The 13,168-nt window shown below is 44.2% G+C and overlaps 1 protein-coding gene across 1 annotated transcript; it reads left to right on the top strand.

The window, feature by feature from the left end:
* Positions 1-3,251: 3,251 nt before the first annotated feature.
* Positions 3,252-12,349, top strand: LOC128697713 (spidroin-1-like). The gene is made up of 2 exons (XM_053789567.2): positions 3,252-3,280; positions 10,735-12,349. Exons 1-2 carry the CDS (start codon positions 3,278-3,280, stop codon positions 12,061-12,063), a joined length of 1,332 nt encoding a protein of 443 aa, XP_053645542.2. The 5' UTR covers positions 3,252-3,277; the 3' UTR covers positions 12,064-12,349.
* The last annotated feature ends 819 nt before the right edge of the window (positions 12,350-13,168 follow it).

Genomic DNA, 13,168 nt, shown 5'->3' with positions numbered 1-13,168 from the left:
CTTAGCTTAGGGTAGGGTAGGTTATGTTCGCTTAGCTTAGGATAGGGTAGGTTATGTTCGCTTAGCTTAGGGTAGGGTAGGTTATGTTCGCTTAGCTTAGGGTAGGGTAGGTTATGTTCGCTTAGCTTAGGGTAGGGTAGGTTATGTTCGCTTAGCTTAGGGTAGGGTAGGTTATGTTCGCTTAGCTTAGGGTAGGGTAGGTTATGTTCGCTTAGCTTAGGGTAGGGTAGGTTATGTTCGCTTAGCTTAGGGTAGGGTAGGTTATGTTCGCTTAGCTTAGGGTAGGGTAGGTTATGTTCGCTTAGCTTAGGGTAGGGTAGGTTAGGTTAGCATAGCTTAGGGTAGGGTAGGTTAGGTTAGCTAAGCTTAGTTTAAGGTAGGGTAGGTTAGGTCAGGTTTGTCAGGAAACAAGACAAGTGTTTCCTGACACGGGTCTTATTCATTTTATGACCCACAGCTGGAGCTTTGGGTCATCTGACCGAGGCCTTCCACTGGCTTACCCCTCCACCCTTTTAAAAAGTATGGTTGTGATTATAGGCATTAGTGATATGTGGAAGGGATGGAAGATTTATCCTATATTCCCTTACACAGTTTTACATACAGGTACGATAGGGGTCAGGAAAGTTGTTAAAGGAATAGTGTGTGGTTAATAAAAGGTCAGACAAGATGTCTCCAACCACACCTTGTTGAATACTGGCAGCCAGATGACTGATACACTAGTTGTATCAACCACACCTTGTTGAATACTGGCAACCAGATGACTGATACACTAGTTGTATCAACCACACCTTGTTAAATACTGGCAGCCAGATGACTGATACACTAGTTGTATCAACCACACCTTGTTGAATACTGGCAGCCAGATGACTGATACACTAGTTGTATCAACCACACCTTGTTAAATACTGGCAGCCAGATGACTGATACACTAGTTGTATCAACCACACCTTGTTGAATACTGGCAGCCAGATGACTGATACACTAGTTGTATCAACCACACCTTGTTAAATACTGGCAGCCAGATGACTGATACACTAGTTGTATCAACCACACCTTGTTGAATACTGGCAACCAGATGACTGATACACTAGTTGTATCAACCACACCTTGTTGAATACTGGCAACCAGATGACTGATACACTAGTTGTATCAACCACACCTTGTTAAATACTGGCAGCCAGATGACTGATACACTAGTTGTATCAACCACACCTTGTTGAATACTGGCAACCAGATGACTGATACACTAGTTGTATCAACCACACCTTGTTAAATACTGGCAGCCAGATGACTGATACACTAGTTGTATCAACCACACCTTGTTAAATACTGGCAGCCAGATGACTGATACACTAGTTGTATCAACCACACCTTGTTGAATACTGGCAGCCAGACGACTGATACACTAGTTGTATCAACCACACCTTGTTGAATACTGGCAGCCAGACGACTGATACACTAGTTGTATCAACCACACCTTGTTGAATACTGGCAGCCAGATGACTGATACACTAGTTGTATCAACCACACCTTGTTGAATACTGGCAGCCAGATGACTGATACACTAGTTGTATCAACCACACCTTGTTGAATACTGGCAGCCAGGTGACTGATACACTAGTTGTATCAACCACATCTTGTTGAGTACTAACAACCAGGTGACTGATACACTAGTTGTATCAACCACATCTTGTTAAATACTGGCAGCCAGATGACTGATACACTAGTTGTATCAACCACACCTTGTTGAATACTGGCAGCCAGATGACTGATACACTAGTTGTATCAACCACACCTTGTTAAATACTGGCAGCCAGATGACTGATACACTAGTTGTATCAACCACACCTTGTTGAATACTGGCAACCAGATGACTGATACACTAGTTGTATCAACCACACCTTGTTGAATACTGGCAGCCAGATGACTGATACACTAGTTGTATCAACCACACCTTGTTAAATACTGGCAGCCAGATGACTGATACACTAGTTGTATCAACCACACCTTGTTGAATACTGGCAGCCAGATGACTGATACACTAGTTGTATCAACCACACCTTGTTAAATACTGGCAGCCAGATGACTGATACACTAGTTGTATCAACCACACCTTGTTAAATACTGGCAACCAGATGACTGATACACTAGTTGTATCAACCACACCTTGTTGAATACTGGCAGCCAGATGACTGATACACTAGTTGTATCAACCACACCTTGTTAAATACTGGCAACCAGATGACTGATACACTAGTTGTATCAACCACACCTTGTTGAATACTGGCAGCCAGATGACTGATACACTAGTTGTATCAACCACACCTTGTTAAATACTGGCAACCAGATGACTGATACACTAGTTGTATCAACCACACCTTGTTGAATACTGGCAGCCAGATGACTGATACACTAGTTGTATCAACCACACCTTGTTAAATACTGGCAACCAGATGACTGATACACTAGTTGTATCAACCACACCTTGTTGAGTACTAACAACCAGGTGACTGATACACTAGTTGTATCAACCACACCTTGTTGAGTACTAACAACCAGGCGACTGATACACTAGTTGTATCAACCACACCTTGTTGAGTACTAACAACCAGGCGACTGATACACTAGTTGTATCAACCAGTACTAACAACCAGGTGACTGATACACTAGTTGTATCAACCACATCTTGTTGAGTACTAACAACCAGGTGACTGATACACTAGTTGTATCAACCACATCTTGTTGAGTACTAACAACCAGGCGACTGATACACTAGTTGTATCAACCACATCTTGTTGAGTACTAACAACCAGGCGACTGATACACTAGTTGTATCAACCACACCTTGTTGAGTACTAACAACCAGGCGACTGATACACTAGTTGTATCAACCACACCTTGAGTACAAACAAGCAGCTGAGTAACAAACCAGTTATATCTGTTTTTTTCCTATGAGAGTGGAGCCAGGAACAACAAAGGCATAAAACAACAAACACCGATAATGGAACAACACGAACATAACTCCTTCCCGGGAGCTCCATAACTGAGCCAAAATTAATATCCTCTTTCTCAAACACGCGCACACTGGTCTATCATTTCCAGTGACCAAAATAAAAAAAAATGTATATGTTGACAACGAGGCTGGTGACGTCATCAAGATGGTGGAGTGGTGGAAGTGAGAGTGGCGCCCAGGTCAGGGAGGTGTTCCTGGTGTAGGGTATATAAGAGAAGGTAAGAACCTGTCAGGGCAACAATAAGTCCAGACCAGCCAGTGAAGATGGTAAGTAGCTGTGACTACCTCCCCTTGTGTCTGTGTCTCACACACATACATATTCACACTCGACAAGGTGGACAGAGACAGGATGTTCCAGAGATGGGACATAGTAACAAGGGGACACAGTTGAAAGTTGAAGACTCAGATGAATAACAGGGATTTTAGGAAGTATTTCTTCAGATACAGAGTTGTCAAGAAGTGAAATAGTCTGGGAGGTTATGTAGTATAGGTAGGATCCATACATAGCTTTAAGAAGAGGTATGATAAAACTAATGGAGCAGGAAAAGTGGCCCAGTAGACGCCAGTGACGAGGCGGGGCAAGGAGCTGTGACTCGACCCCTGCAACCACAACTAGGTGAGCACACACACACACACACACACACACACACACACACACACACATACACACACACATACACGCACACGCACACACGCACACGCACACACACACGCACACACACACACACACACACACACACATATACACACACACACACACACACACATATATATATATACACACACACACACATACACACACACATACACACACACACATACACACACACACACACACACACATACACACATACACACACACACACACACACACACACACATACACACATACACACACACACACACACACACACACACACACACACACATACACACATACACACACACACACACACACACACACACATACACACACAGGGCCAACGACAATACGAATATGACACGGAGGCGAAATCCATGTCTGACCTGAAGCTATTGTACAACCACATCAGGAGGAAAGCAACAATCAAAGACCAGGTAACCAAGCTGAGGAAGGAAGGAGGGGAGATCACAAGAAACGACCTTGAAGTATGTGAGGAACTCAACATGAGTTTCAAAGAAGTATTTACAGTGGAGACAAAAGGGTCTCTAGAAAGCAGGAGAGGTGGGGTACACCATCAAGTGTTGGGCACAGTACATACAACCGAGAAGGTGAAGAGGCTACTAACCGTACTAGATATCTTAAAGGCGATGAGGCCGGATAACATCTCTCCATGGGTCCTGAGAGAGGGAGCCAAGGCTCTCTCTGTACCACTAACAACACATCTATCGAAACAGGGCGACTACCTGAGGTATGGAAGAGAGCAAATGTAGTTCCAATTTAAAAAAAAAAAAAGACGGACATGCAGCATTAAACTTCAGACCAGTGTCACTGACATGTAAAATATGCAAAGTCTTGGAGAAGATTATCAGGAGAAGAGTGGTGGAGCACTTAGAAAGGAATGAGCTTACAAACGACAACCAGCACGTATTCAGAGACGGGAAATACTGTCACAAACCTACTGGGGTTCTATGACAAGGTGACAGTAGTAAGGCAAGAAAGAGAGAGGGCTGGGTAGAATGCATTTTTCTTGGACTGTAAAAAGGCTTTTGACACAGTTCCACACAAAAGATTAGTGCAAAAGCAGGAGGACCAAGCAGGTATAACAGGTAAGGTACTGCAGTGGATCAGAGAATACCTGACAGGAAGGCATCAGTGAGTCATGGTACGTGATAAAATGTCAGAGTGGGCGTCTGTGACGAGCTGGGTTCCAAAAGGGTCAGTCCTAGGAACGGTGCTGTTTCTGGCATATGTGAATGACATGACGGAAGGAATAGATTTTAAAGTGTCCCTGTTTTCAAAGGATGAGGAGAATTCAGTTAGAGGAAAATAAGACAGGACTACAGAGGGATCTGGACAGGCTGCAGTCGTGGTCCAGCACCTGGCTCCTGGCATTCAACCCCACCAAGGACAAAGTCATGAAGATCGGGAGAGAAAAAAGATGACTGCAGACATAGTACAATCTAGGGGACCAAAGACTATAAACCTCACTCAAGGAAAAGGATCTTGGGGTGAGTATAATACCGAGCACATCTCCTGGGCGACTAGCGAACCTAAGAACAGCATTCCGATATCTCAGTAATGAGTCGTTCCGAACCCTGTACACCATGTACGTCAAGCCCATACTGGAGAATGCAGGTCCAGTTTTTAACCTACTCCTAGCGAAGTACGTCAGGAAATTAGAGAAAGTGAAAAGGTATGCTATGGGGTATGTCCTACTAGGAGAGGTTATGGGAACTCGACCTGACGACACTGGAGGACAGGAGGGATAGAAGGGGACATGAAAACGACATATAAAATACTGATAGGAATCGACAAGAAGGAAAGAATGTTCCACAGATGGGACACAGCAACAAGGGGTCACAAATGGAAGTAGAGAATCCAGATGAGTCAAAGAGATGTTAGGAAGTATTTTTTTAGTCACAGAGTTGTCAGGAAGTGGAATAGTCTGGAAAGTGACGTAGTGGAGGCGGGATCCATACATAGTTTTAAGACGAGGTATGATAATGCTCATGGAGCAGGGAGAGAGAGGGCCTAGTAGCGATCAGTGAAGAGGCGGAGCCAGGAGCTATGACTCGACCCCTGCAACCACAAATAAGTGAATACACACACACACACACACACACACACACACACACACACACACACACAGATAGTACCGAGTGTTCAGATAGTACCCAGTGTTCAGATAGTACCCAGTGTTCAGATAGTGTCCAGTGTTCAGATAGTACCCAGTGTTCAGATAGTACCCAGTGTTCAGATAGTACCCAGTGTTCAGATAGTACCCAGTGTTCAGATAGTGCCCAGTATTCAGATAGTACCCAGTGTTCAGATAGTACCCAGTGTTCAGATAGTACCCAGTGTTCAGATAGTGTCCAGTGTTCAGATAGTACCCAGTGTTCAGATAGTACCCAGTGTTCAGATAGTGCCCAGTATTCAGATAGTACCCATTGTTCAGATAGTACCCAGTGTTCAGCAAGTGTTCAGACAGTGCCCAGTACTAGACAAGAGTCCAAACATGAGTATACATGTCCCTTGAATTAAATAAGCACTTAGGCTACACTATGTAACAATGTACCCTGTATAGTTATGTATATGAATATAAAACTGACATATATATATATATATATATATATATATATATATATATATATATATATATATATATATATATATATATATATATATATATATATATATATATATATATATATATATACATATATATATATATATATATATATATATATATATATATATATATATATATATATATATATATATATATATATATATATATATATATATATATATATATATATATTGTTCATAATTTACATTAATGACCTTGATGAAGGGATTACTAGTGACATGAGTAAGTTTGCTGATGGTACAAAGATAGGCCGTATAATTCATTCTGATGAGGGTAGCAATGAACTCCAGGAGGATTTGGACAAATTAATGTCTTGGTCTACAAAATGGCAGATGAAGTTCAATGTGGATAAGTGTAAGGTACTTGCCCTTGGTAATGAAAATAACCCTCGAAGCTATAATCTAGGTGAAGTAGAGCTTGGTCATACAGAATGTGAAAAGGACTTGGGAGTCATGGTAAGCAGAAATCTAAAGCCAAGACAGCAGTGCCTTAGTGTGCGCAACAAGGCCAACAGATTACTTGGATTTATCTCCAGAAGTATAAGTAACAGAAGTCCAAAAGTTATTTTACAGCTCTATACATCACTAGTGAGGCCTCATTTAGATTATGCTGCTCAGTTTTGGTCTCCTTACTACAGGATGGATATAGACTCATTAGAGAACATACAGAGAAGAATGACTAAAATGATTTACTGTGTAAGGAACCTCCCGTGTGAAGATAGACTTAAAGCCTTAAATCTCCACTCTCTGGAGAGGCGTAGAATGAGGGGAGATATCATTGAAGTGTGTAAGTGGATGATGGGCATAAACAGGGGAGATATTAATAAAGTACTGAGGGTGTCGAACCAGGTAAGAACCAGAAATAATGGATTTAAGTTGGAAAAATTTAGATTTAGAAAGAACATAGGTAAGTACTGGTTTTCTAACAGAGTTGTGGATGCATGGAACAATCTTCCCAGTAGGGTGATCGAAGCTAGGACCTTGGGTAGCTTTAAAAAAAGATTGGACAAATATGAGTGGGAGGGGCTGGGTTTGATTGGTGCCACTGGGTAAGGGAGTAAATTCTTGGGTAGCTTTGGGTAGAGGTCGTTTTGATAAGGACCTGCCTTGTATGGGCCAGTAGGCCTTCTGCAGTGTTCCTCCATTCTTATATTCTTATGTACAAACAGTTGATGTCATACCAGCAGAGGATTCAGACCTCTGTGTGTGACACGCCACTCAGGCAGAGGCTTAAAACAGGTGAAACAGGTGTGATGAATGGTTTGAAAAACCGACAAGTTGAAGATTGAGACACTTATGCAGCATATGGGAATCTTTATTCAGGAAACGTTTCGCCACGCAGTGGCTTCATCAGTCCAATACAAAGAAGGCGTAAGGAGAGGAGGAGAATGAGGTAATCAGTCCCTCAACCTGGAGTCGATGTGTTCAGTCCATCAATCTTGTAGAATGTGGCACATTCTACAAGATTGATGGACTGAACACATCGACTCCAGGTTGAGGGACTGATTACCTCATTCTCCTCCTCTCCTTAGGTGAAACAGGCTCAGATGCCCCGCTGCATCTCTTAAAACAGGTGGAACAGATTCAGATCCCCCGCTGCATCTCTTAAAAGAGGTGGAACAGGTTCAGATCCCCATCTGCAATTCTTAAATCAGATGGCACAGGTTCAAATTCCCACTGCATCTGTTAAAGCAGATGGAACAGGTTCAGATCTCCCGCTGCATCTCTTAAAACAGGTGGAACAGGTTCAGATTCCTCGCTGCATCTTTAAAACAGGTGCAACAGGTTCAGATCCCCCGCTGCACTTGAGATCAGTTGTTGATCAACACACTTGTGGTTGAGTATTGTTAAGCATGTACGTACATGATATGTAAAATATATATATACCGCATATAAGACGCACGAGTATGTAAGACTGATATATAAGACAATGTTTGCAAGCAGTTGTAACGTAACGTTAGTAAACAACGGCTAAAGCGTAACCTACCCTCGACCCTGATCTTGAGCATATAAGGCGCAGGATGATTTTCAGACTTTCTGAGGTGGAAAAAGGTACGTCTTATATGACGGAAAATACAGCATGTGGAAATATAAACACAAATGCAGTATAATGTGATCCTTTATTGACAACGTTTCACCCACACAGTGGGCTTTCTCAAGTCACACACGGATCTACCTGGGGTTGCAAAAAGCAAAGCAAAGCAAACAAGTTTAGGTAAGATCCCAATGGGATGAGCGGGGAAGACGGGACAAATGAAGAATAGCTCTGGAGAGGAGTGTTCTTAGTAAGAGAAATAGAGCCAGGGCTTAACCCAGCAGCTAAGGCGATCGTGGGGCAGACTTGAGAACAGGAATAGCAGGGACTGTTGCATTGAACTTGTGGTAGTTGAAGTCTTGAATCTTGAGTAGCTGGCAGCAGGCTAGGTCACATCAGAGGGTAGAACACATATGGGAGTTATAGGAGTAACTGAGGAGGCAGGTTAGCAATGGAGCCATTTTCAAACTTTTTGAAGCTGCTTCTAGATAGGTGGTATAATTTAGCCTTGTTGCTGAAGGTGAAACGTAGAGGCTTGATGAACTCAAGAACTTGGGTGAGTGTGAAGTGAAGCGGTGATTCACATGCATACTTGACTGTTCCAGCACCGAGGCTTTTGTAGAGTTCAGTACAGGTCATGGTGTCAGTATTTGAAGGAGAAGTGTAAAAGGTAAGGTTTTCCCATGAGGGTTTACTGGAGTCGTCGTTATCTTCCTCTTCTGGAGTGGATTCACTGGGAGAATCTACAATGGTGGTAGCAGGTGACTGAGGTTCGACAGGAGCAGCTGTAAGGTGTAATGGTTGTGTAACAGCAGGCTGGGAGAGGTGGGAGACGGTGGTTGAGGCAACTTGATCAACGTTGTCAGCGGTGGAAGTGGTTATAGAAGTTACAGGAGCAGTTGCTTGGGCAGGAGACAGGTCTGTAGGTGCAGTAAAGTTCAGGACGTTGGGAAGGATCTTGAGGATGTCTTCTGAAGGTGTGGATTCCGGAAAATTGAAGGCAGGCATGTTGTTCAGACGGAATAGTTCGTTAATAGTGGTGTTGAAAGTGCCGGGGCTTGCTGCGTTTGCAAGGTGTGCATACACCATGCAGTACAGCACCTTGGAAGGAGCACCGTCGGGGAGTGGAGAGAGGGAGTTGCTGGGCGATGGTGCCTGTAGATTAGGGTGTAGAGTCTTGATGGCGTCGGTTTGTGGTTTGGTTATTGCCCAGCAACTCCCTCTCTCCACTCCCCGACGGTGCTCCTTCCAAGGTGCTGTACTGCATGGTGTATGCACACCTTGCAAACGCAGCAAGCCCCGGCACTTTCAACACCACTATTAACGAACTATTCCGTCTGAACAACATGCCTGCCTTCAATTTTCCGGAATCCACACCTTCAGAAGACATCCTCAAGATCCTTCCCAACGTCCTGAACTTTACTGCACCTACAGACCTGTCTCCTGCCCAAGCAACTGCTCCTGTAACTTCTATAACCACTTCCACCGCTGACAACGTTGATCAAGTTGCCTCAACCACCGTCTCCCACCTCTCCCAGCCTGCTGTTACACAACCATTACACCTTACAGCTGCTCCTGTCGAACCTCAGTCACCTGCTACCACCATTGTAGATTCTCCCAGTGAATCCACTCCAGAAGAGGAAGATAACGACGACTCCAGTAAACCCTCATGGGAAAACCTTACCTTTTACACTTCTCCTTCAAATACTGACACCATGACCTGTACTGAACTCTACAAAAGCCTCGGTGCTGGAACAGTCAAGTATGCATGTGAATCACCGCTTCACTTCACACTCACCCAAGTTCTTGAGTTCATCAAGCCTCTACGTTTCACCTTCAGCAACAAGGCTAAATTATACCACCTATCTAGAAGCAGCTTCAAAAAGTTTGAAAATGGCTCCATTGCTAACCTGCCTCCTCAGTTACTCCTATAACTCCCATATGTGTTCTACCCTCTGATGTGACCTAGCCTGCTGCCAGCTACTCAAGATTCAAGACTTCAACTACCACAAGTTCAATGCAACAGTCCCTGCTATTCCTGTTCTCAAGTCTGCCCCACGATCGCCTTAGCTGCTGGGTTAAGCCCTGGCTCTATTTCTCTTACTAAGAACACTCCTCTCCAGAGCTATTCTTCATCTGTCCCGTCTTCCCCGCTCATCCCATTGGGATCTTACCTAAACTTGTTTGCTTTGTTTGCTTTTTGCAACCCCAGGTAGATCCGTGTGTGACTTGAAAAAGCCCACTGTGTGGGTGAAACGTTGTCAATAAAGGATCACATTATACTGCATTTGTGTTTATATTTCCATTGTGTCGGTATTTTATACCATTTATTACCAAATACAGCATGTATATGTATGGTGTGTATGTATTATACATAACGGCTTTATGTTACAGGGAGGGACGTACGTAACGATCCTCATCACCCTGCTAGCGAGTCTCAGTCTTGGAGAAAAACTAGGAGGAGGCTTTGGAGGAACTGGATCAATTGGATCTTCCTACTCTGCTCCTGGTATTGGTGGAGGAGGCATTGGAGGCGGAGGCTTTGGAGGTGGCGGCCTTGGAGGCGGCGGCTTTGGAGGAGGTGGATCAATCGGATCGACCTACTCTGCTCCTGGTATTGGAGGCGGCTTTGGAGGAGGAGGCATTGGAGGAGGCGGTGGTATCTCCAAAGGAGGTGGAGGCTTCGTGGGTTCTATCTCTGATAGCTACGGTGCTCCGGGTATAGGAGGTGGTGGATTTGGCGGAGGATTAGGTGGTGGTGGATTAGGAGGACTAGGTGGTGGTGGTGGATTAGGAGGGTTAGGTGGAGGTGGATTAGGAGGCTTTGGTGGCGGTGGAATAATCAGTGACAGCTATTCAGCTCCTGGTATAGGTGGAGGTGGATTAGGCGGTGGATTAGGAGATGGACTAGGTGGTGGATTAGGTGGATTAGGTGGTGGAGTAGGAGGTGGATTAGGTGGCGGTGGAATCAGTGACAGTTATTCTGCCCCTGCTATAGGTGGAGGTGGATTGGGTGGATTAGGAGGATTAGGTGGTGGTGGTGGATTAGGAGGGTTAGGTGGAGGTGGATTAGGAGGATTAGGTGGCGGTGGAATAATCAGTGACAGCTATTCAGCTCCTGGTATAGGTGGAGGTGGATTAGGGGGTGGATTAGGAGGACTAGGTGGTGGATTAGGTGGTGGAGTAGGAGGTGGATTAGGTGGCGGTGGAATCAGTGACAGTTATTCTGCCCCTGCTATAGGTGGAGGTGGATTAGGAGGATTGGGAGGTGGATTAGGGGGATTGGGAGGTGGATTAGGTGGATTGGGCGGTGGAATAGGTGGCGGTGGAATTAGTGACAGTTATTCTGCCCCTGTTATAGGTGGAGGTGGATTAGGGGGATTAGGAGGTGGATTAGGGGGATTGGGAGGTGGATTAGGTGGCGGTGGAATAATCAGTGACAGCTATTCAGCACCTGGTATAGGTGGAGGTGGATTTGGTGGAGGTGGATTTGGTGGCGGTGGATTTGGTGGAGGTGGATTTGGCGGTGGCAGTGGTGGGCTTGGAAGTGGATTATCCATCACGAAAGCCATCGGAACTCCTATAATTAGCTCCAGTTACTCTGCACCATTAGCCGGTGGAGGTATCGGTGGAGGCATCGGTGGAGGCATCGGTGGAGGCATCGGTGGAGGCATCGGTGGAGGTGGAATAGTGGGCGGAGGTTCGAGCATGTACGGCAGATAATTGTACCTTGACTCTCGAAGTTGTTGTTCCTTCAATACTACAAGGAAGACAAATTGGCCTCGAACTTGTTCCTTCAAGACTACTAAGCTGACTTCTAATCTGTTGTTCCTTCAAGACTACAAGGGTGACAGAAGTTAACCTCAAGAACCACCTTCACTTGTTATCACTCATGTCCATTTCTTCTTGTTGATAGTTTACAGGGCCACTGACAGCTTACGTCGTATCGAGCACTGTCAAGAGCTACTGTACCACAGTTTTCAACCAAATAAAACTATTTTTTTTAATATACACATTTTTTTCATCCTCCTGGCTTTAATGTTATGAAACATTGTTTGCACGTAGCCTGAGCTTATTGTGCATCAGTGTATGTCCATAGAACTGTGTTATTAGGTATCTCTACACCCACAACAGGAACTCCCTCCCTCACAGGGGGATACCTATCGTGGATGTTGGAATATTTTACATGTTCTTTTTTCTTCTTCATCTAAGGATTCTAAGCGATAATTTGAGAATGCCTCTTGAGATCGGCTTCATACTTTAAACTCAAGTGCATCCTACTGCAGGAGTTTCATTTTGCTATAGAACTGCGGGGGTGTTAATTTGACAATTTTTTAGATCAAGTTCTGAAATTGATTTTAGTGTTCTAAGTCGAGATCGCCTCTTCTGATTGCCTTACAATATTCAAGGCTTGTGTACCTTAAATGGAGAAAGTGCTTCAACCAGCTCTCGAATGGAAATGACAAGGGTGGAAACGTGAGTGGTAACCACGTCAGCTCCACAATTGCCAGATCCACCTTCTCATTGGCTGAACCTAGATACTGAGATGACGATGGGGCCCCATCATCCGATGCTTAGCATCTGGTTTGCTGGTTGGGGAGGTAGCCTTTTAATGAGGGTGTGTACATGAGCCGAATAATGGTTACATACTCTTTGCATGCCACAACCGTGTACTTACCAAGCCGTCAATATAAGTTAAAAAAAAATGTGATGCATTTTGACTGTACAATGATTTGTGAGTATATCTTCTGAACAGCTTTAAGCTGTATATATTGATGCATCTTGTGGAAAATTGCATTTACTTGGATGTATCATTATTTACATAACA

Source organism: Cherax quadricarinatus, chromosome 68 (genome assembly GCF_038502225.1).
Source record: "Cherax quadricarinatus isolate ZL_2023a chromosome 68, ASM3850222v1, whole genome shotgun sequence".
NCBI classification, from domain to species: Eukaryota; Metazoa; Arthropoda; class Malacostraca; order Decapoda; family Parastacidae; genus Cherax; species Cherax quadricarinatus.
The sequence above is the reverse complement of the archived record's forward strand: the minus strand, read 5'-3'. Positions and strand labels throughout refer to the sequence as shown.